General features: G+C 38.5%; 2 protein-coding genes across 3 annotated transcripts in view; one reads left to right on the top strand and one right to left on the bottom strand.

The window, feature by feature from the left end:
• Window positions 1-18,395, bottom strand: part of Vps13D (vacuolar protein sorting 13D) — a 49,458-nt gene extending 31,063 nt beyond the window's left edge. The window contains 24 exon segments of the mRNA XM_073087519.1: window positions 226-369; window positions 589-760; window positions 1,224-1,424; window positions 1,697-1,838; window positions 1,931-2,100; window positions 2,178-2,492; window positions 2,582-2,718; window positions 3,359-3,537; window positions 3,659-3,809; window positions 4,009-4,160; window positions 4,436-4,559; window positions 4,700-4,805; window positions 4,939-5,125; window positions 5,450-5,639; window positions 6,253-6,428; window positions 6,519-6,699; window positions 6,807-7,147; window positions 7,266-7,447; window positions 15,232-15,385; window positions 15,526-15,693; window positions 15,901-16,149; window positions 16,255-16,434; window positions 17,162-17,352; window positions 18,053-18,395. Coding sequence (XP_072943620.1) covers window positions 226-369; window positions 589-760; window positions 1,224-1,424; window positions 1,697-1,838; window positions 1,931-2,100; window positions 2,178-2,492; window positions 2,582-2,718; window positions 3,359-3,537; window positions 3,659-3,809; window positions 4,009-4,160; window positions 4,436-4,559; window positions 4,700-4,805; window positions 4,939-5,125; window positions 5,450-5,639; window positions 6,253-6,428; window positions 6,519-6,699; window positions 6,807-7,147; window positions 7,266-7,447; window positions 15,232-15,385; window positions 15,526-15,693; window positions 15,901-16,149; window positions 16,255-16,434; window positions 17,162-17,352; window positions 18,053-18,149 — 4,289 coding nt within the window. The 5' untranslated portion in view covers window positions 18,150-18,395.
• Window positions 18,396-18,760: 365 nt separating this feature from the next.
• LOC140753343 (uncharacterized) lies at window positions 18,761-23,221 on the top strand. Of its 2 annotated transcripts, none has more exons than XM_073087887.1 (6): window positions 18,761-19,213; window positions 19,424-19,549; window positions 20,127-20,159; window positions 20,293-20,360; window positions 21,090-21,293; window positions 22,993-23,221. In XM_073087887.1, the coding sequence occupies exons 1-6, from the start codon at window positions 18,883-18,885 to the stop codon at window positions 23,086-23,088; spliced, it is 858 nt and encodes a 285-aa protein (XP_072943988.1). In that variant the 5' UTR covers window positions 18,761-18,882; the 3' UTR covers window positions 23,089-23,221. The 2 variants fall into 2 exon arrangements, with proteins under 2 accessions (XP_072943988.1, XP_072943987.1); XM_073087886.1 differs by having other exon boundaries at window positions 18,762-19,213; window positions 20,118-20,159.
• The last annotated feature ends 1,693 nt before the right edge of the window (window positions 23,222-24,914 follow it).

Raw genomic sequence — 24,914 nt, 5'->3', positions numbered from 1 at the left:
CAGTAACATTGGATAGATTGATTAATAACAGGTAATAAACCAGTTTTTTTAATAACCGACAGGGGTATTACTTAAAAGGACAAGGATAGAAATATTTCCTGTGTCAAACTAAAAACCTCACCTAATTATCGCACGTTACTCAAATATATGTCCAACGGTAATTAACCAACGATGCACAGACAGACAGACGCCCATAAATAAGTATGATGAATAACTAAATCGTACCTGAGCACAATGTTCTGGTCGTCGCGCTCGTGCTCGCGCTCGGTGGGCTCGTCCAGCGAGCAGCCCGCGCTCAGCGTGCGCCGCCGCGGGGACACGCCCTCCACCGACTGCGACAGCCGCGGGTTCGCGTACAGCGTTTCCCCCCTACATGCCACGAAAAACAGTTATCAGATATATATTACAGTTAAATAAACTATAACTGAAAATATATGTTACATACTAACAAATATACTCCTTATGCAATCGTGTTCTAGCATTTTTAAGTGACCTATCGAAGGTTTTCTTTACCTATTGAAACTGAATATCTATTAAAAACACAGGATTACTTGTTTGATAGTTGTGGATTCTAACTAGGTACGATACCTGGGGTGCACGAGGCCGATGGCCATATCGGCGGCGGCGGCGCGGATGGAGCGCGCCAGGTTGGCCAGGTACTCCTGGAACTGCGCCAGGCACGAGCGCAGCTCGCGCAGCAGCGGACCTGAGTGCGTGTACCACACGCTCGCCACGTGCACGTTCACCTTCACCTCCACCACTGGATGGAACATGTAACGATACTCGATAGTTGATCAATTAACAAGATCTATGCCATGTTTTATTGTTTCGTTCTGAAATAATCGCACTCAACTGTTAACAATGTTAAACATTCTTTCATTGACATGCTCAGTCTAAGCATTTTTTTTATTATAAAGCTGTACATTTATGATTCGGCAAATATCAACCTTTCCCGTCCCGTGCCTTAGTACCGTCGTACCCGTGTGATTGGAATTTTGAACGTATACAATGTAAGTCATTCAAGACGCCGCCATGTTGTTGTAGTAGTCGTATATGGTAATATTTTAAAACTACGTTATTGTACACAACGATCTAGACAAAAAATAGCAAATTATTATTTTTCCTGAAATCAAGATATTTTTCTCTTTTTTTCTGGTAAATGTACAGGTTATAGACCAAATTGAAATGTCCCCCTCGATCGTTAAAAATATAAAATCGATTACCGGGAGGTTCGTCACCGTCGGAGGGCTGCAGGGTGCGCGAGATGGAGAAGAGCAGCGCCTTGTCGTCGGGCGCGAGGTGGTCGTGGTGCGCGGCGGGCGCGCGGCCGGCGCACAGGATGCGCGAGTGCAGCCCCGCGCCCTCGCACAGCGACACCACCTGCACGCCGCCCAGCGACCCGCTCACTTCGATGCGAGGCCCGTCTAACGAACATCCTCCGTGTCATTTTTAAATTCGATGTTTTTCACCATTTATAAACAGTGCTCAGTAGCACTACCGACATGTCGCTGCTAATGTGTACGATGCGGGGATTACGCACTAATTAATTAAATGAACTGAACTAACGATATTTTTTTGAAAAAGAGCATATCACTCGTTAATCACATTCTTAATAAATAATAAATGAAAAAGTGCACCACAACATTACCAATGACATGAGCCATTAATTTGACATTAAATAGTATGTTATAATTACCGAGCGTGGCCTGGATGCGCGCCTCGCCGAGCGTGGCGGTGGCCACCTTGCTGGCGGCGGGCGCGCCGTGGCGCAGCGCCGCGCGCACCAGCAGCACGCCCAGCCGGTGGAAGTCGAACGTCACCTCCGTGCGCGCCCCGCGCTGCCGGACGGCCGGGGGACAGTAATTGTAGATACACAAAATAAACACAAATCTCATGTTTACCCTAGTATCTTATCGTATTAGACCCTTACCTTGTGCTCCTCGGGAGGTGCGACCGGCGACGAGGCGGGTGAGGCGGCGGGCGAGGCGGCGGGTGGGCTGAAGACGGGCGGCGCGGGCGACGGCTCCCCGGGCGCTTTCTTGCCTGCCCCCACCACGCGATGAGCGAACCCGATAAGCTCCACTATCGTTTCTTGGTTTGCTAACATAAAAAATTACATTTCTTAAAGTATTGTTAATAATTAAGAAAATAATTGTCACACTTAGAAAAAACCTTACCTATCACATCCAAATTGTTAAATAGAATATTCGCGATTCTCAAGTCTTCGGATTCACCGTCGCCTTTCACGAAGCACAATTCTATAGCTATGAGTGCTTCCGTGTCCACTAGGCCCGGCGCCGCCCACCCATTGGTGCTTCCCCAGACGTTGGCATCCGTGCCCCACCCTGTCGAGGCTTGTTCCCATGCGGGGGCGGAATCCCACGCGGAGCCGCTGCCCCACACGCTGTCAGCGGTGCCGTACGTGTTGGTGCTGGTACTAAATCTGCTTCCCATCCAGTTCGGTCCCGGGCTCGTGCGTTCCGGATCTGGGTCTAAATTTATATTTATTAATAGTTTTTTATTACGCTAATTAGGTAATCGAGAAACTTATGTTTTATTAAGTAAAGTAATAAATACGGACTGTGCGCGTGGTGCAGCGTGTGCAGCGCGCGGCGCAGCGCGTGCGGCGTGGGCGGCGGCGCGGCGGCGGCCGGCGACGCGGGCGACGTGGGCGACGTCGGCTCCGAGCCGCGGATGCTGCCCGACGCCGTGTCCATTCTGCGGGTGGAATACTTTGTTATCGTTGTTTTTGCACATTCATAGTACCCACTGAGAAAAATATATACGTTTATTTAAATAACTCTAGTCGATAACAGTAAATAATTTAAAGGAGTACTGTCACAATATAATTATTAAAAATAACTGTAAACGTATAATATAGATATTCCAGATACGTATAGCCAATGCGATAACCATAGGTGCGGAATCGTCGGCTCGACGATTCTGGCCATTTTATCCTATTATTATTTATTTATTTTTGGCCCTAGAGATCAAAGTGTTAAATGTGACAATCATAGATAAGTATAGATATCTCACCGCCTTGTAATTGAAGGAAGTCATTCAAAGGCTTAAACGGCTGACAATTCTGTCAGCCGTTTAATGGCTTTCATGGTGTAATTTACGCTGAACATTGCCGACATGGTGCAAAAACACGAAATTGAAGAAAAAGTACGGAAAAATATCATTTCATTCGTAAATGATCTAAAATCTATTTTTATTTAATATTTTTCAAACACGAAAACATCACAGATCACAGTGACAATTTGAATTATCAAAATTGGTTACATTTTCTTGTTAGGAGTGAGTAATCTTTACTAATGTAAATACTAATGGTGACAATATAAAGGGTGTTCGTTACCCGACGTGCTTGTGGCTGGCGACCAGCAGCTCGAAGTCGGGCCCGTAGGCCTGCAGCGCGTCCACCAGCAGCAGCGAGTGCACGGACAGCGACAGCGCGGCGTCGGCCGGCCGCGCGCTCAGCGCCGCGCGCACGCCGCACACCTGCACCTCCGCGATGCTGCGCCCGCGCGACTGCACCTGCGCACGACCACCAAACACACCCAACATATTTCAGACGTTGACTTACCGATCTACATTATATTATTCTCCCTGCATGTCACGTAATGTTTATAAAAAGATTTATGCAACGGAAAATTACCTCCAAGGACATTTGGTCTATTGCGAATTGCAACATGAATAAAGTAGCATTCTGATGCGCGGACTGTTCCGAACGTTCGGTCTCCGAAGATTCGCTGCTATCCTCCTCCTCCTCCTCCGCCAGGCCGACGCCGTTCTGTGGTTCCTTCGGCCTGTTACAATTCATTTATATAGATTTAAATAGTCCGGCATAAAATTAAATTTAGCAAAATAGCAATTTTATAGTTATTTCGTTTGCATTTTTATAGTTATATATTACTATAAAAATATATCGCAAAAATTTGTCTCAATAATAAAAATGTAAACGGTCGAGTAGAAAGCTGCGGTAGGAGCATGTGCACGGGGCGTTACGTGTGCGGGTCGGGCGTGGCGGCGGCGGCGAGCACGGCGCGCACGGCGGCCAGCTTGGCCTCGCTGAGGTGCACCACGAGCGCGGGCAGCGAGCCGCACAGCGCCGCGCGCGGCCACTGCGGGTCGCTCGTCGCCACCACGCGCCGCTCCGCCTGCTCGGGACGACACACACAACATACCTTTTAAAAATAGCCGTTCGTCTACTATTTAATAGGATAGAAAATTATACATGTTTTTATATAACATAAAGCATAATTAAAATATACTTTAAAATTCTTAATGGTGCAAAGGTTTTAAACATGTTTTTGACATAGAAGACACTTCATCCCGATGCATGTAGAATGTAATTATATCGAATGGAAAAATCAAGACTATGGGGCACTACATATTAAAAGATAGTTATTTCTTGTCTAACTGATTAACTGACCTGCAGCGATATACTAAATCGATCGAGTAGATGGAGTGATGATGTCGACTTCGTGTGCGCGTACTTCCAATTGTCCCGGGCGCGCCCTACCAGGATTTGTAAATCACTTAACTCAATTTTATACCTGAAAACAAATTGCAGGGAAATAAAAAATTACATAAAATTGTAAAACATATTTTCATAGAATTATTATTATTACAAGACAATTCATCAACACTTCGTTTCGTCGTTATAAAAAAATGTTATCAAGCTAAGGTGCAATACCTATCGTAGAGGCTGGACTGCAGGTGGTCGGCGTCGAGCGGCGGCGGCGGCGCGCGCGGCGACTGCGGGCTGCCCGGCGGCGTCGAGCACGGCGTCATGAACGTCTCTGAAAAACAATCTCTCCATAAAAGACACGCATTCATTCCGCTTAAATCATATCGGCCGTGTAAACGCATTGAGATGTAGATTTTATTAAAGCAATTTTTACTCAAAAGCTAAATATCATAATCATAATATACCCCCGTCATCTTCCTCCTCGTGCGGAGGCTTGGCGGCGTCGCGTTGCTCGGGCAGGTGCGCGTTGGCGAGGCGCAGCCGGCCGAAGTCCAGCACCATGACGGGCGCGTCGCGCGAGCACAGCTGCTCCACCAGCAGGATCTGCGGCGCAGAGATGTCCAGCTCCACCATCCACGACCCGCGCGGACCCTAGATCACAATGCGACTTATTCCTGACGAGTATTAATAATTCCGACCTGTTGCCAGTAAAAATCTCAAAAAAATGGTTAACAAAAAAATACAACCGACTTCTATGTCACTACAAAGTTATAAAATAATTGTAATAAATGTTTAGTACAGTTCTGACGTCGGCGCTCATATTGGACACGCTGGTTATACCGTTGTCCAACGAAATATATTGAACATAGATAACATTTATTTCAATTACTTTTTACTCTGCAGTGACAGAAGTCGGTTGTATTTTTTTGTTAGCCATTTTTTAATGAATTAAATGATATTGTCGTGTCGCGTTACCGGGCGGCGGCGCTGGTGGTCGTGCACGAGGCGGTCCCAGTGCGTGCGCAGGCGCGCGCGCGTGTGGTCGCGCACGGAGGCCAGCGCCCGCTCGGCGCGCGCGCCGCCCGCCGCACGCAGGAAGCGCGCCGCCCAGCGCGCCGCCGCCACGCTCCACACCACCTCCAGCGACCGCGACTTCACGCGCAACCTGCACACCCACTCACATACATTGCCACGCACCCTACGCCTTTACTCCATCGACAGACATGGAAAATGTTACGAGCTTGTGATCAATCCGTGTAAAATGTTTTTGCACCGTTGATAATACCCCTAACCTGTTTATCGGTTGAGTTTAATCGATCGGTTGATATCTACAGGAACTATTTGACCTGGTGCCTACGTCACCGTTCCTCCATCGCTCCACTCGCCGAAGGATGAAGTTCCATCCACACCGACTGGACTCGTGGCGGTCCTCCACGGTTCGGATTGCACGGACGTTCTTGCCACGGACGTGCATGATGTGGAATGAACTTCCTTCTGAGGTATTCCTGGAGCGCTATGACATGGGGCTCTTTAAAAAAGGTGCAAAAAGAGCTCTCCTCCAAAGCCGGCGATGCATTGGCGACTCCTCTGGTGTTGCAAATGTCCATAGGCGACGTTAACTACTTTCCATCAGGTAGCACGTCTGCTTTATCGTCAGGTTCAAATATAAAAACAAAAAAAAAAAAAAAAATCTACCTGAGTCGGAGGAATATACCCTATTACAAGTAGGTATGAATCTGAAAGATGCAATTATTATGATTATGAGTATGTCGTAAAACCTGTAGTCGCAAGGGAGCCCCGCGGGCCGCTTGTCGTAGCTGAGCTGGAAGAGCGGCTCGGCGGCGGGCGGCTCGGCGTGCGGGCTGGGCGCGCGCCACCACGCGCCCGCCGCGCCCGCCGCGCCCGCGCCGCCCGCCGCACCCTGCATCGCGCTCAGCCCCTCGCGGATCATGCCCTGGATGGTATTCGCAGTTTAAATAACAAATAAACTATTCCTAATGCTCCATCCACTTAGCGGCTATGGAAAGTTGTGCGACCGCGGTACCTGCGGCGCGACGAGCACGGGGAAGAGCGAGTGCGGCGTGACGCGCTCGCGCAGGCACAGCGCGCCCAGCGACACCTGCAGCGAGTGCGAGGCGGCGCGCGGCCGCGACTCCACGCGCACGCACACGCGCGAGAACTGCAGCTCCACGCCCTCGCCCTCGCCCACCTCGCCGTTACACAACCTGAAACGTGTCATGTCGGATATCTCATGTCTCGTGATGTCTCCCGACCTTGACTATAGTAAGCTACATTCTATCCAATGTTCTAGATGTTCACTTAAATTACTAACCCCGACTCTTCTGTTTCTGTACATAAATCGAGCGAGCCCTTCTCCAGATTAAATTCGAAGAGACCGAATACTGCGTCGCGTCGTAGGAGCGTGTTGTCATCTAATGAATCAGCAATCACGTCCAAGATTTCATCTTCTAGTCGCGGTGCAGTAGTCGTTGTGGGCGTGGGCGTGGTAGTTGGAGCCTGTGTGGGTGTGATTGCGGGGGTGGCTGTAGGCGTGGCCGCCGGCGCGTACCAGCCCCACCACTGAGGAAACCACCGCACTAGCACACTTCTTCCAGAACTAGCTTGTTCAGGCGTAGACGCTGGGGTAGATACGGGAACTTTACGCATTGCAATCTGAAAAGAATAAATTTTACTGTAATACAAAAACTACTGGTATAGATTGGAAAAAAAACATAGCGCTTTTTGTTTAAATTGCTCTTTCAGACTTTTTATCTGATTTCCATTTACTTACCTCTCTAAGTGGTTTTAAAACATTTAATGGCATTGCCCATTCGTACTCGTCCTTCACAGCCTTCTTATCTGGCGGTAGGGTGCCGGCTGGGTTACTTAGAATAGTTAAGCAAATTTCCACATATTGCAGCGTCTTACGCGCCTGCTCCAAGCACGACTCCCAAGTCGGTTTAGGATCTAGCCCTGCGAGAAACGTGTGAAGAAAATTACATTTGTATTGCAAATAGTCAAAATAGATTATTATAGATGTAAAGGATATCACTATCTGTGCTAGTGACATTCCATTTCTATTATTTATGCAGTGATCATATAATCTACGGAACTATTAGCTGTGAGTGTGACGTGAGTGACACCGGCGATCAATTTTAGAAGATAAAAGAAATACGTGGAAAATATTCTCCGGCTTAATGTAAAAAGAAGTATAATATTATTTAAACTAGAAGTAAAGGCTTTAAATGTTGTTTTTGTTATTTCAGGTAAGCTATTCTGTTTAAAATATGTTAATTGTAGTAAACTTGTGTATAAAAGTGATGAATAAAAGATTTTGTTATTTCAGAAAACGCAATTACGTCTTTATTTCACCTGAGTATATACCATTATAAAACAACATTTTCCGCAATAAAAATACAACAAATATGGAGAAGTTAAGATTTGATTTTTGTGTGAAAACATCAGCAGATGGAAAATCAAACATTATTTGCATAACCTCAATAGGAACACCTGATGGCCAAACTTTTGGCATACCGGCCGAACATCAACCTGCAAACTTACACCAACTTATAACAAATACATCTAATTATGCCAAGATAAGAAAAACTTTGAATAAAAGATATCAAACAAGAAGAATATGGATAACTTTAACTGATGAAATATCAAAGGTATATTTAGATGAAGAACAAAATATACAATTTATGGATTTTTACCTTGAAGAGATTAATGAAAACATAAATGATTCAAAATCATTAACTGAAAGCCCAAATAAAACATTGGAAAAACTACTAGAGACATTACTCGAAGAAAAGCATAGAAAATCTGAAAATTTGGGAAAAATTGCAAAAGACTTTGTGCTTGAAAAATTTACTGGTAAAAACGCAAACGCTCACCAATGGATTAAGGACTTCAACAAAGAATGTAAACGTTTCCATATTGATGAAGACATAAAAAAAATTGAAATTTTAAAACAATTCCTAGAATATTCAAGTGTAAACTGGTACAGTTGTATGTTAATGAAATTTACAATAGAATCAGAGTGGATTAGATGGGAAAAAAACTTCTGTGAAACATTCGGAAACAAAGGTTGGTCGCCGATCAGATATGCTCTTGGATTTAAATATCAAACAGGCTCATTGCTTGAGTATGCATTGAAGAAAGAGAAATTGTTATTAGAGGTTAGGAAGACGATTGATACAGGTACTCTTATAGACCTTATAGCCGCAGGCCTGCCTAATTACATGAGTGACAAAATTGACCGAGAGATGTTACAACAAACTGAAGATCTCTATAATGAGATCGGCAAATTAGAACATCTTGTTGGGAAGAACAAATATGAAAAAAAGAACTACACGCACACTGACATAAAAACAAAAAAAAATGAAGAAAAGAAACCATGCCAAATTTGTGTCAATGAGAAAAAAGGGAAACGTTTTCATCCTGAGGAAAACTGCTGGTTCAATGCGAAGAATCAAAAATATTTTGTGAAAAGCGTGAATAACTCTGAATTAGAAGTTGAACTTAATGAGGAGAATCCAAAAAACTAGAAGTATCACCATTAATAAAAATAAAGTTATTATTAAATGACACTTTAAATGTTACTGCAATTTATGATTCTGGTTCAAATGTATCGTTAATTAATGCAAAGTTATTGAAAATACAAAATAAAGAAGAAGACACATTTAATAAGCAAACAGCAAACTTAAAAACTATTAATGGTGAGAAAAAAACAAAAGGTATGGTAACATTGAAAATAAAAATATATGACATTGTAGTGAACAAGCAGGCTCGTATGGTATTGAGAGGCGTCTTCGTTGTTTGATGTCTTTATTGTTACTCCCTTAATACTAAGCTTAACCTAACTTATATAACTATGAGTCCTACACACACTACACCTCCACGGGTTATTGAAAAAAAAATTAAAATAACGATTTTATATTTTTTTTAAAACACTAAAAAGAATTGGAAAACAATAGTAAGGATGGTGTAATATGCGTTAAGACTACAAATATAAAAACTTCAAAGTAAAAATAACATAAACGAATAAAAAGATAACAGATAATAGTATTTTTACGAACTAAATTATTATAATATAATATTATTATATACCTTAAACGTAGATCTTAGGTTACTAACTTAGTTATAAAAATCAAATCCGAAAAAAATGTCATATCCATTATTACACAATTACGTTGCGCTGACGTTTTATGCGTTTTAGTCTTATCAAGTATACATTTCTGTTTAGGCGCCAATAGTCAAATCCGAGTTAATATGTAGCTACTTATATCATTTCCAGTTATATAATTCATTTTCATAATTATCACAAAGTCTTTCTCCTTTCCTACGTTTATATTTTTCAATACAATTTTCTTACATCTTTATTACATTTTAACATCGTATTCATTTCATTTCACATTTTCCTTTACTCCTATAGTACGTACTAGAATTCCTTTCCCTTAATTATTACATTATTTCATTCCCTCATTATTTTTCATTTCAGTGTTCCAACCATCATTTCTTTCACGTATACGACTCGCGTAACTACATGATCAAGAACATGGCATAAAGAGGGTTAAGTTCACTATTCCTAAAGTATTAAACTCTTTCAAATCATTTCATTATTCTTTCATAAATCTCTACCTCTGGATTTCTTTCACACAGACGGCTCGCGTACAGTATGATCAAGATTTCTCAACACAATATATTCTTTCTTTCACTCACAGAATTCTGCTACTATTCCTCTCATAAAACCAACTTAAATAAAACTTATACAACACGCAATATTTCAAACGCATGTTAATACTCTCTTAATCCTCGGGGGATCAATCCCGATCGTTACCAAAAGTACTAACTTACGAATGGAATCCTTCCTAATTTCTCGTACTTACATTCTTGTCATAATTATTCAGTATCAATCAATATACTTTCAAAGACAATAATCATTTACATACAGTCATAGTTTTCTAAACATCTACCTTTAATTTTTATAGAAGTAACTCATAAAAATATTAATAATACAAATTCAAATTAACAGAAAGCTAAATTCATAACGATGTGATTATTAAAATAGACAAAGGAACATATTAAACAAGTGAGAATGTAAAACGAAACTGCATCGGCATTGCATCACTCTTGCAATCCGAAACTAACACATTCCATTCCCATACAGGATGGGTAATAAGACTCGTAACGAACTATTTGCAAGTATGCGTAATTAGAACGCGGATTGAGTGAAACTACTGTTACTATCTGGGTTTACTTATTACTTTACAACATTAAATCAATTTCTTAAACGAAATTCATAAAATGTGGTTTGTAAAACATTCAATATAAAATATTTAACTAAGCAAATAATAACATAGTATGTAACTTTAAATTATTCATAGTGTAACTGTAGGTACAATAAATATTATGTGATTTAAAAAAAAAAAAACATTTTGCAACTAAAATTAATTAAACTTTGACTAATATTTCACACATTCACAAACAGAAAATTTGGTTCATATACTCTATTGTTCATATACTAAGTATTTACTTTATATTATACTACACAAATTATTATCTTTTCAAAATCAATATAATACTTTTATGCTGTTTTTTTCCGATACCTGTTGTATGATGACTGTAACCAGTGTCGTGTCCAGTTGCTCTTGAGCCGATCTTCTACGCCAAGGGTTCTCACAAGGGCTGATCTCCGTCGGCAGTAAAATTACTCTGACCGGTGTCCATTGATGCTGAAGCGTAGATCTTCCTTTGGTAGTGGTAGAGTTCTTAATTTCTCGTCTTCGTTTTAAGATGATTGTGGGGCTCCGAAGACATTTTTCTCTTTATTTTATGTTTTTCACGATGACGATTTGGGTGATCTTCTTCCATAATTCTATTTCATTTCAATTCCTTCTTTCTTCATTTTTGTTTTTTGTTCTTTTCCTCGTAATCTTAAATTTTTCTTCATTTTATTTCACTTCTTCTATAATGAAGAACTTCTTTGATCTTCAATCTTCATTTAAACTTCTTATTATTCTTTATTATTCATTTCTAACGCCTCCCGGTGCGCGTGCAACGTGGCAGCGCCACACGCGCACCGGACTGGCAGGGTCGCCATGTAGTGAACAAGCAGGCTCGTATGGTATTGAGAGGCGTCTTCGTTGTTTGATGTCTTTATTGTTACTCCCTTAATACTAAGCTTAACCTAACTTATATAACTATGAGTCCTACACACACTACAACATTGAAAGAGAAATGAATATTTTTGTGATAGATAATGAAAATTTTCACTATGATTTTCTCATTGGTTTGGATTGTATCAAAGAATTTAGATTAATACAAAACGAAAAATTGAATATCATACAATGTAATAATACACATAAAGAGAATAAAATCCAAAATGAAGAGGATAACAAAAATAAATACTCCGAAACAAATATTTTGAATGTCGAAATTCCTGATGTACTAGGTGACAAAAATGAACAAGATGCGACTCTAAATTCTGAGGTACGGAAACAAGAAATTAACTATTTAAACCAATGTGAAATAAATTTCAATGAGCACATAAATTTAAATGAATTTGAAATTTCAGTTAACCATCTAGATTTATGTAAACGAACTGAAATTGATAAATTGATAGAAACATACAAACCAGTCTTCGCTAAGGACAAATACGACGTTGGTACAGTACGAGGTTATGAAGCTCACATAGACTTGACAGTAGATCAATATTGCTACAAGCGCCCTTACAGATGCACAACTGATGATAGAAAAGAAATATGATAGATGAGAATCAAATATCAAAACTATTGAAGAAAAACTTAATTGAGGAATCATATAGCCCTTTTGCTGCTCCGGTCACCTTAGCATACAAGAAAGAAGATGGGAAAAGAACAAGACTGTGTATTGATTTTCGAGAATTGAATAAAATTGTTGTTCCTCAATCACAGCCGTTCCCGTTGATTGAAGACTTGATGGTAAAGACCGTAAACTGTGAGTATTATTCCACTTTTGATATAAATTCAGCATTTTGGTCCATTCCTTTGAGAATTCAAGATAGATATAAGACAGCTTTTGTCACACAAGAAGGCCATTTTCAGTGGACATGCCTTCCATTTGGTTTAAAGACGGCTCCAGCTATTTTCCAAAGAATATTGAGAAATATAATAAGAAAATATAATCTCTCAGATTTTACAGTAAATTTCATAGATGATATCTTGGTTTTTTCTAAAAGTTTCGAGGAACACATAACACATATATCAAAACTACTTGACGCAATATTAACAGAAGGATTTAGACTGAAATTCTCGAAGTGCACTTTTGCAAACAATCATGCCAAGTATTTGGGACATATAATAAAAAAAAAATCAGTTACACCTCTCAAAGATTATTTAACGGCTGTCAAGAACTTCCCCATTCCAGAAACAAAGAAAAATATACGCCAGTTCCTGGGAAAAGTAAATTTTTATCATAAATTTATACCACACAATGCAATTATCCTGGAACCTTTACACAATCTGTTACGGAAAGATGTTAAATTTATATGGACCAAAGAATGTCAAAAATCATTTGATAAAATAAAAGATTTACTATGCTCGAAACCAATTCTAAAAATATTTGACCCAGAACAACCAATTAAAATATACACTGATGCCAGCATTCAAGGAGTGGGAGCTGTGTTAAAACAGGAAGATGAAAACGGAATAAATAAACCTGTTGCTTATTTCTCAAAGAAATTGACCGACACTCAAAAGAAAAAAAAGGCAATATATTTGGAATGCTTGGCAATTAAGGAGGCTGTAAAATATTGGCAACACTGGCTTATGAATAAAGAATTTATAGTATATTCAGATCATAAACCATTAGAAAATCTTAACATCAAGTCTAGAACTGATGAGGAATTGGGTGATTTGACATACTACTTATCACAATACAATTTTAGGATAAAATATAACCCAGGACAGTCAAATCAAGAAGCGGACTGCTTAAGTAGAAATCCAGTTTTAGAACCTAGTGACAATACTGAAGATTTTTTGAAAGTTGTAAACTTAATAAACATGCAAGATATAAAAAAGGACCAAGACACAAATATAATTGTACAAGACGGAAAATCAAAGTTTATACTGGAAAATAACATTTATTACAAAAAGAATAAAAGAAGGAATAAAATTATACTATCAGAAGCATTTAGCAAAACACTAATTAAAAATGTCCACAATACTTATAACCACATTGGGAGAACCCAAATGATAAATAAAATAACTCCTTTCTATACAGCAAAGAATATCTACACAAATATTAAGAAACTCTGTGATGAATGTGACATTTGTATTAAAAACAAATCAAGAAGAAATCCAAAATTTGGTTTGATGTCCCATTTAGGCCCAGCAACCCGTCCTTTTGAAATTGTATCAATTGACACTATTGGAGGCTTTGGAGGATCAAGGTCTACAAAAAAATACTTACATCTCTTGGTTGATCATTTTACACGATATGCATACATTTTGACATCAAAAAATCAGAACTCCAATGATTTTATCAAGTTGATAGAAAAAGTGACACAAAGCAATAATATAGATATGCTATTAACAGACCAATATCCTGGCATAAATTCCAAAGAATTTAAAGACTTCTTGAAAAAGAAAAATATAACAATGGTATTCACTGCTGTGGACGCGTCATTTTCAAATGGCCTTAATGAAAGGCTGAACCAAACTTTAGTCAATAGGATAAGGTGTAAAATAAATGAAGGGGACAAGAAAACAGCATGGACCACTATTGCACAAAAATGTGTAGAAAAATATAACGAAACAGAACATACAGTTACTAAGTTTACCCCAAAATATCTTTTAGAGGGAGAGAATATGGATATTCTGCCACTGGAATTGAAAAAAGGATGTACAGTAGAAGATCTGAGAAAAGATAGAGAGCTAGCATTCGAAAATTCAATAAAATCTCACAACTATAATAAAAAAATATATGATCTAAAAAGAGAAGAATATAAATTTGAAGTGGGTGATAGAGTATATGTAGAAAATGGGAACCGGCTAAATAGGAAGAAAATGGATGAATTAAGGATTGGACCATATAAAATCCTAAGGAAGATTTCGAATTCAGTCTATGAAGTTGATGCTGGACATAAGAAGGCGGAGTCAAACTTCTACCATGTTACAAAGTTAACTCCAGTAATGAGTAGCTCTTGATGGAACAATCATTATGATGTTGTTCTCTCCGAGGGTGGGAGATGTAAAGGATATCACTATCTGTGCTAGTGACATTCCATTTCTATTATTTATGCAGTGATCATATAATCTACGGAACTATTAGCTGTGAGTGTGACGTGAGTGACACCGGCGATCAATTTTAGAAGATAAAAGAAATACGTGGAAAATATTCTCCGGCTTAATGTAAAAAGAAGTATAATATTATTTAAACTAGAAGTAAAGGCTTTAAATGTTGTTTTTGTTATTTCAGGTAAGCTATTCTGTTTAAAATATGTTAATTGTAGTAAACTTGTGTATAAAAGTGATGAATAAAAGATTTTGTTATTTCAGAAAACGCAATTACGTCTTTATTTCACCTGAGTATATACCATTATATAGATTTTTCGTTTGGAACAAAAAGCAACAACAATACTGTCGAGCATTAATACAGCAACTCGGTGGCAGCGTACAGAATATCGTTATGTTTAAAGATAAGCTGAGGGTGACGCGAGTATTACAGTATTACGATGTGTAAGTGAAGCGAGTGCAGCGAGTGCAGCGTGTACTCACAGCGGTGGTGCGGCGCGTGCGCCCGCAGCGCGTACCGCCACCAGGCGCGCGCGTGGCCGCGCAGCGCCGCGCCCGGCCGCAGCGCGCGCACGTCCCGCAGCCGCGCCACGCGCTCCAGCCCGCGCGAGCACCCCGCCATCTCGCTGTACTGCCGCTGAGGGGACAAGGAACGCTTACATCCTTTCTCATAAAACTATACATCTACAAGCCAGCCGATGCACAAAAACGACGTAACCGCCCGTTGAGCCCCGATAAGTCCCCGAACGGTCAGAAGTTACGTTTGCGCGATGCTACCTGCGTGAGTTTCAGCGACACGGCCGACAGCGTGAGGTGGCAGGCGAGGCGCGGGCGCGCGCGGTCCCGCAGCGGCTGCTCGCAGCGCTCGCGCCGCACGCGCGCGCTGGCGCCGGTGGGCGACACCACGAATCTATGTGCGCTCTCCCAGGTTGCACCCATTCGCTCCTGTACACGGTTATTTTAGCATTTATACAAAATACAGGTGCCAGCTCTCTGTATAGCTGTAGCTTGCTACTATGTGTTTATACTGTTTATATAGAAAAAAATATTAACACATAGGAGCAGGAATTACTGTACTTTTTAAAACAATCCATATTTCATATAGGTTAGTTATTAAAATCTAAACATTACAAAACAATAGCAGGCACTTACAGTGAGTTCGGCGACGGTGCAGTCGGCCATCATGCCGGCGGGCACCAACATGGGATCCCAATATACGGCGAGGTGTTGCAACTCGAGCAGCTTAAAGGAGCAGGGCTCGGTCAGCGGCGTAAATCCCCTTCGCCACGCCGAGTCGCACGACTCTGCCGCAAGCGACTCCACGGCCAGCCCACACGCGAAAGCGTGTGGTGCACATGTCAATGCGTCTTCATAGCGAATGTGCACATCTTTCAGTTTTAACTAAAAAATATTTCATGTAAAGACCACATGTCACACCAAAATATATAGATCTTTCTCCAACCACACATCGAAATAATGTGTCATGTATATTTACACAATTGTTACCTGAAGGTTTTCTACAATATTGGCGAGCAGGCCAGTTCCATAGCTGAGCCAGGAGGAGTAAGAGGCAGCATAGTAACCAGCATCACTGGCTTCATGTTCCGCGCGCCACTGCGCTTCCAGTGCGTCGAGGATCGCCACCTTACGCTCATGCGCGTATGACGCCTCCACTGCACTGTCCCACTTAAAGAGAATATGGTTACTTTACATTTACATATGAAACAGCAGAATTGATTATAGAAAAATGTTAAGTTATACTTTTTTGGAAGTATTTGGTCAAAATGCATGTTTTTTTACAAAATTGACATATTTTCATATAAAAGTCAACTATTTTAAAAAAGATGACATTTCATCATAACATGTTTGTATGTCCATGATTTTCTCAAAACAACTGCTGATCCAATTTAAATGGGGTTTTAATTAATGAGCTATATGATATTATTGTGTTATTTTAGTCAACACCCCAAAACAAAATTATTAGGAAATATTATCTAAGAAAATAACATCAAATGTTGATCAATTACAGGATAGCTATGGCAAAAAGACATTTGGCCCACTGTGTGATGAACATAGCTTTATAATTTTATTAGATTGTCTATATAATTTTTTGAATACAATATAGCAAACAAATTATTCTTTAATATCTCTGTACCTAGGAAACTATACATTGAAGCATAATAACAATGTGCAACAATATATAAATACATGGCACAATATTTGAAGATAGATCTCTGATATATTTTATCTAGATTAACATTCATCATGTTATCAATATTTATTTATTCCTACATTTTTAGCCAATCTCAACTCAGATGCACTATTAAGGCTACTTCCATTAAAATTTCAGTGAACCATATTTTCCAATACTGCATCTAAAAACAAGTAATTAATGTTACCATATACCACTGACCTCATCAAGATTAACTGGTGCTGCCACAAGGTACAGCTTTTCAATGGCGATGAGCCAGGGAGCTGATCGAATTTGCCGCACAGGGACATGTAGCTGGACTTTGCCAATAAAGCCCGCTTTGATCTCTACAGGCAAACCCAAGTGTCGGAGTGCATCTTTTTTTAGTGGCAAGTTTTCTAGTTCAACTTTACCTAGATAACATAACAAAGTTATGTAAATTAACATCCTATAAAGTTACAGAGCAGTGGTAGCCTAGTGGTTAAGAAACTCTGCCTTTTGATCGAGAGGTTGTAGGTTCAAATCCCAGGCAAGCACCTGTGATTTAAAATTTATGTGCATATTACAAATTAATTATCACTTGCTTAAACGGTGAAGAAAAAAAAAATCGTGAGGAAACCTGCATACCTGAGAAAACATGTTTTCAAAGGTATGTGAAATCTACCAATACCCGCTTGGCCAGCATGGTGGACTATGACCTAATCCTTCTCATTCTGAGAGGAGACCCATGCCCAGATGAAAGTTACAGTAAGTTAGCTTAAACAAAATGGATTAACATGTACTTTATATAAGTATATTGAGCTTAGTAATAAATTAATTATCCAATAAAATTCCCTCCTATAGAGATATTGCGAAATTATGAAAACTGGATGCTACAAAGTATGTGTGTATATGCAACGGAGTTAAATTAATAACAATTGTGTTCCATTGTGTTAATGTAAATATTACATTCAAAGAAAATTAATATTCATGTAAAATAAACCCTTGGCATTTAAACGGATGTGTGTAATTATCCATTGCGGTATAAGTTTCATGAGCGCTTAAAACTTGATGTAATCTTGACGCCAAATCTTTCACTTAGTTACATCCGTAAATCTTTGATAAAGAGCCCACCTGACAGCAGAGCGACACTCAGCTGGTCCGTGTTGAGGTTCTCCACGTATTTTCCTAAGTAGTTGTTGAGGACCCATGCTACTAAACCTTCCAACATTGTGCATGGTCGTTCAACTTAAATGGTCCACTGCAGCGCACTCCCACACTTCACTGACATGAGAAAAAGAGCAACTCAAAATGATAACAAAACTCCGCTGGTGATATCGCTCTATCGTAAGTAATCACTATAAAAAGATTACATTACCCATATACGGCAAAATACTTTTTTGGGACTTTGCTCTGTTTTCTTTTAACAAATTTGACGTTTAACAGAAAGTGTGACATAATCCTTGTTGACTTTGACGTCTCGATCGAATATTCGCAGTTGGCACGAATTTATTTATATGATTCACTTTCATAATACTTTTAAATAACTATGGAGAGCTAGGATCTTTAACGATAAAAGTTAAACGAACTTCACAATATGCATTTATTATCGTTAAGTATTCGTACACTACAATGACTTAAAATGTTTACTTTTAGCAAAATATACTTTTTGTACCTGAGTTTTTATTCTATTTTAATTTTAGTTATTTTTACAGAATTCATATCAATAATTAATATAATATATTATACTAAGGTACAATAATTTCAAATATTTGCAATAACGTTTCGTTACAGATATTTAGTAGTTTAAAAACTTCATTATACAAGTACAAAATTTTGTTTTTGACATTTAGTTTGTGGTTTATGAGAAACGAAACGTACGTATCACATCAGCTCGATGATTTCAGTTCATCATAAATCTTTACATTTGTTTACTTCTTCTGATTCGTCCTTTTCTGTAAATTATGAAGTCTGTGCGAGCGATAACTCGATTTAGTTGTAATCGTGTAGTTAATTCGAGTGCGTGTTGTCATAAACCTTCGGACTTTCATGTACGACACAGTGCCACAGTGGGATGTTCAAAGGTATCGAGGTTTATTCCAGTTGCGATAAATATTCGCCACTTAGGCCTGGGACCCACTTCGAAGGATTTCGAGGAGCCCACACAGTTATCAGGGCCGCTAACAAAGCTACATGCCACTGAGCTTGTTCTGCATTTGAATGACGAAGAAAGAAAAGTGCTTTTTGCTGCTTTACAGGAGTATGAATCAAATAGAATCAAGGAAGAATTCGAAGGTAATAAAATTATAGATTAGTATGTATGTGATAAACATCGTCATTTTTTCATCATGTTTCATACATTCAGTAAATTGTGTTATTTCTTATATTCCATAAACAAACTATATTAATATACTTTCTACTGAAAATGCTAAAAAATAAATCCAACCAGTATATAAGATGTATGCTTTATAAATTAGCCTAACATAAAATCAATTTTATTTCTAGATAAATTAGCTGGTCAGAGATGGAGAACTAAGCTAGGTAGGCCTAGCAAAGTGCCCACCCTCGGTGATGTGGACCCCACAGGCACATACTGCCCTGTGCCAGAAGATTGGCTCAAGAAAAAGTATGGTAAGTGGAGCACTTATAACTGGTTTATTCTGGCTAAACTAGTAACCTACTTTCTTATTATACATTGATATAATTATTGAAAAAATGCTTAAATAATAATTTATAAAGGAACTGGAGTGTGAGGAGAACTACATGTAAAATTTATGCATATGTTTATTTTTCATGTCTGTTTCATAATATGGCATCATGTAAGTAATCATGTCATATTTTAATTATCAACTTGTAATTTTTTTACATTATAAAAATAACACTAGTAGAACTGTTTCTACTAGTTTTTCTAGTGTATTGATTATTATTCAGAAGTGACATACTATTATATAACTATATTAATTATTATTTAGACTCAAGTAAACGTCATTTTCATTTCTGAAGTGTCTTTATCACATAATAGGTCCAAGTGGGACTTATTTGATCTTGAAATTATGTGATAAGTAGGGATTAAATTGTAGAAACATCATGAGTTGCACAATCCCATACAACACCTTCATATAGAAATGTGATTTTAATTAACTATAAATAGGAGCTGAACTACCATAATTTAATGACAAATTGTAATTTTTCATTTCAGCTGCAACAGTACCAAAGCCTACCACTAAGGAACTATTTCACTGTAAGTTAAAAAAAATATACATGAAACATGCTATTATTTATTTTGTTATTTATGCTATTTTTTTTTATTTAATGAGATTTGATGTGGGAACCATTGCATGAATATTGATGTTACATTGTATTTTTATTTTCAGTATCACTAGCAAATTCAATACCCTTCATAGGCTTTGGATTTTTAGACAACTTCATCATGATCATTGCTGTGAGTATATAAATAACGCATTTATAAAACATATACAGTGTGTTTCAGTTTTTCTTTAATTAAGTTAATAGTTATTAGAGTAACCAAAAATATCATAATAAACAAATTTTACCCACCAATAATATTATATTATGTTTCCAAAGACGTCCGAAGTCAATTATGAGAGAGTACATCCTTCTCGTACTGCTTTTCGTCATTAGATGTCACTGTTTTCTTGATATACTAAGTACTATACTTGACTATAATAGTTGTATTCTTAACTAAATAAAAAAATTACACTTTATGCTCCAAATGCTTAAGTATTGACTAGCACATTAATATTAGTTAGTGTTTGTTTATCTTACAACATATAAGCAATATCCTATATACATTAGCATAGTAAGGTAAGCATAGTTATATTTAGTTAACGATTTTAAAGTAACAGAAGTAACCGTCTATTAAATAGCTTCTTTCTTAAAGAATTATAATGTATAAATGAGACAGAATTTACAAAATATTATATGTATAAGATTGATCTCTTATGCATAACTAAATATTTTTCCTTTATGAAAGCCTGTATGGGAAGGCAAATATGAGAATAATTGTTAGGTATATTGATTTTTAAATCTAGTTTGGCTGAAATAATGACACCACTTTGAATTGAGTCACTTCTTACAAGGCAAGGGAGGGCTGCATCTCGCTTCCATTGCAGATAAATAACTGACATAACATTCCATGTGTTGGTTGCAGGGCGACAGCATAGAGAGCAGCATGAGCGCGTACATCACGCTGTCGACGATGGCGGCGGCGGCGCTGGGCAACACGTTCAGCGACATCATCGGCATCGGCTCGTCGTACTACGTGGAGCGCGCCGCCGCGCTGCTGGGGCTCGGCGCGCCCGCGCTGTCGCCCGTGCAGCTCGACATGCCCGTCAGCCGCCGCTTCGCCAACATGGTACCGTCGCATACACCTCCTACGTTACACAACACTCGAATCATTCTCTTCACCTTTGATAACTCTCAAACAACTTGTAACTACTGTAATATCGGTTTGTAAAAAAGTGGAGTAAAAATAATTTGCGAACGTATAACAGATCTCAGTGCCATCACCCGAGGTTCGCTGCCTTATATTTCATGATTGAGGGATATGAATTGGCGTGATTCAGACTTTTTACATAAGCCCAAAAAGGCTTGAGGATTTTTACGTATATTACTTTCTGTATTAATTAAGTAAGTAAGTTATATAATTCCAAGTTTCAATACGTCTAATACGTTATATGGATTTGGCGCGCTCTCTAAGCATGGTAAACGAAGTATAGTCTGATTGATTTTTATATTTCTGGTATTTGCGTTTTTCTTTTAAAATTTTAAGTAGTGGAGATTTGTACCATGGCGGGAAATTGGGGTTATTTTTATTTTTTACTAATAAATTATTTTTTACTAATAAACGAAAAACTAACCTGATCTTCGTTTGCTTTTGTCTCCAATTGAGCAACGCGCAATTGTTACGATGATATTTTCTCCTGGGCAGGCCATAGAGAATCAACAGTAGACTTTACATAACTGACCTCGCCTTTGATAGATTTCAGCTCACTAATTTGTTCTTGTATTATTTTAATACTTTGCTCAAGCGCCGGCATTGTTGACATTTATGTGGAGAGGTCATTTAGCTCGTGTATAATGCTTTCAATTTCCGAGCTCCTCGCACAATCGAACAATCGAAATTGTTCGATTGTTCGATAGTTCGATTGTTGGTCGATTGTTCAGTACGTGCAAAACTAGTAACAGCGCAGCCAAGCGATACGATTGCCTTCGGATAAAAATCCAACTATAGAACCTAATTGATTGTTGGTCGATTATTTAGTACACACAAAGCTAGTAGCAGCGAGAAGCCCCTAATTTCTGTGTTTAAGAAACCTGAGTAAGACTTTATGCGGGAGCGCACGTGCGTCGTGCACCCTTTCGCTGCCCGTTGCATTCCGTTATTTAATGGTGCGTCCACACCTTGCTCCTCGCACTGCTCACGTCGTGGCCACACACTACCCTACTCGCGTCGTTAACGTTATTTTTCTTTGAAGATATAGTATTTCACCGATTAATTTTAATGTAACTATGAGTACATATTTTTTTGTGATAAATTTTATCTATAATATACGCTAAGAAGACATATTTTATATTTTTCTGATAATCTTTTTGTATAATATACGCCAAGGAGACGTCGATTGTTATTCGTACGTCGATTGTTATTCGAACGTCGATTTTTATTCGAACGTCGATTGTTATTCGATTGTTTTTTGTTACTACAAATAAATCGACAATCGATTGTTGATTCCTTCGATTATCGATTTATTCGATTGTTTTTTTAGAACAATCGCCCATCGCTAACTGACAGTCACGCATGTACGCGCCCGAGTCCCCCCGAGATAAAATGTCGGTGAGCGGTCTCTATGTGTGCGTTGATCGAGGCCCCTTTGTATGAAGATTGCCTTCTGTTAGTTTTTATTTTATGTACATTCTGATTAATGAATCAGTAGTATTAACTTGATTTAAAAGGAAGACTATTATAATATATTACCAGTAACCTAACAACATAACTGTCAAGCAATTACCATATGATAATCCATTAAGTTTCTTGTATATCTGTCACATTTCAGGGTCGAGTGCTCGGGATCACCTTGGGGTGCTTCCTTGGAATGACTCCGCTACTGTTTAAGGACGACGAGAAAAAAAAAGTTGAAGGAAGTGATTAATGTATGCTAATCTTTAAAACCTCAACCTACTGACTATGTAAGACACTTTATTCTTATATCGCACAAAACCACTATATTCTTATAGCAAGTTATTTATAGCTGAAGCTAAGAACTATAATGATAATATTTTTATTATACAGGGTGTTTTTTCAAAGGGTACCCAAATTTTTTTACCATATTCTAGACATCAATAATGTTATGTACAAAATGTCAAAACTTTAAAATCCCTCTTAATTATTTAATTACATTAATTCTAAGTTATTCCAAATTCTGCGTACATTATGGACAACCGTTGCATAGTACGCGCAGTCATTGATAATGACACTAGCACTAACGCACACAAACTCGTAATACAAGTATGCCGACGCGCGATTCTTCATTGATACTGACACGCACACAAGGCCTTAGGACCGTCATAATGAACAAATACACACTACCTACATTACGACTTTATTGTTTTAAAACGAATGTGCATGTTTAATTTTTATGGCGTATTTAAAAAATTGGAATCAACTATTTACAGCAAATTAACTTACCTAATTACATAATTATTGAACGTCCCTTATAAAACACACTGGTATTTACATTGTCTACATATCACTGGTATTTCAAAAACTGTTCAAAGTGGAGTCCATTTATCTCAATACAAAGCTGAGCACGCTTTTTTAAATTGTTTTTTAACATTATTTGTGTCTGGACACTTTTCACTTCACTAAAATCTGTAATTATTTTATTGCGTAGGTTCTCATAACTCTGGGCTTCCTCAACGTAAACAAGTCTTTTAATTGCTCCCCATAAATAAAAGTCTAAAGGAGCTAACGGAGTCTAACGGAGCTGCTAAAATCGTCCTCGTATTAGGTAGTCTTAAGTTATTTCCATGTATTTGTAAACGCGGTAAAGAGTTACTTTTATAAAGTCTTTGCGCACCACGTAAACTTTCACCATTTAAAATGTGGCACCGTACCATCTCATAATACTCGCGGTTCGTATAACTTATTTGATTTTGTGACGCTATTTTCACTCATAAAAAATAGCAAACGCATTCGAAAATCGGTCACGGTCGACTGGCGCCACTGGCGGCCGGCGGGCGGCGGGTGCGCATCACAGGTGTCTGCGAGGGCAAGGGGGAAAGGGGTTGTGCGAAACTAGGCGATCGCAAGCCGAATATTACCGATATCTCCCTGCATAGTTATGTTGGTGTGCGAGCGCTCAGAGTAGTGTGTGATAATAAATAGCAGAACTTATTAATGAAAGTTTTCGTTGTTGAAATCATGTCCATGAGTTCTGTATTTAGGGGATAAAATGGTTCAATATTTCTTAATATTTTTTTTATTATTTTATTTCAAAATTCGGTTATTTAACCGCTTCTGAACCATCTGTGTCAATTTGGGTACCCTTTGAAATAACACCCTGTATATTAAAAATCTCAAATATAAGTATGTATACAATAAATATGTACTTACATTTTCTTACTGATTACTACTTATTTCTCTGAAGAATTTTTATACATAGGTTTTTTTAATTTCTCTGTCACGAATAAATATAAGTTACAATTATTTATTTAACCTTGTAATACAATTAATTGCCTACAAATGAGTACAAGAGCCAAAAGAATATAGGCATAGCGACGCTCGGTAACAAAGTTAATTAAACTTGAGTTTTAATTAAAGATGGTTTAAATATGGTTTGGTGATTAAAGATTGTTGTGGGTACAGTGCAAGTAAAACTCATAAAATTGAGAAGTAATTTATAATTATTTTGTGCCCTACCATTAGTTACTTTTTACCCAGATAATATTTTGGGTGTTCCCTGAGGTAATTTGACTA

Source organism: Epargyreus clarus, unplaced genomic scaffold, assembly GCF_041222505.1.
Source record: "Epargyreus clarus isolate Ecla_fem2 unplaced genomic scaffold, WU_Ecla_fem_2.2 ptg000026l, whole genome shotgun sequence".
Classification (NCBI taxonomy): Eukaryota; Metazoa; Arthropoda; class Insecta; order Lepidoptera; family Hesperiidae; genus Epargyreus; species Epargyreus clarus.
This window is presented reverse-complemented; position numbering and strand designations above follow the sequence as displayed.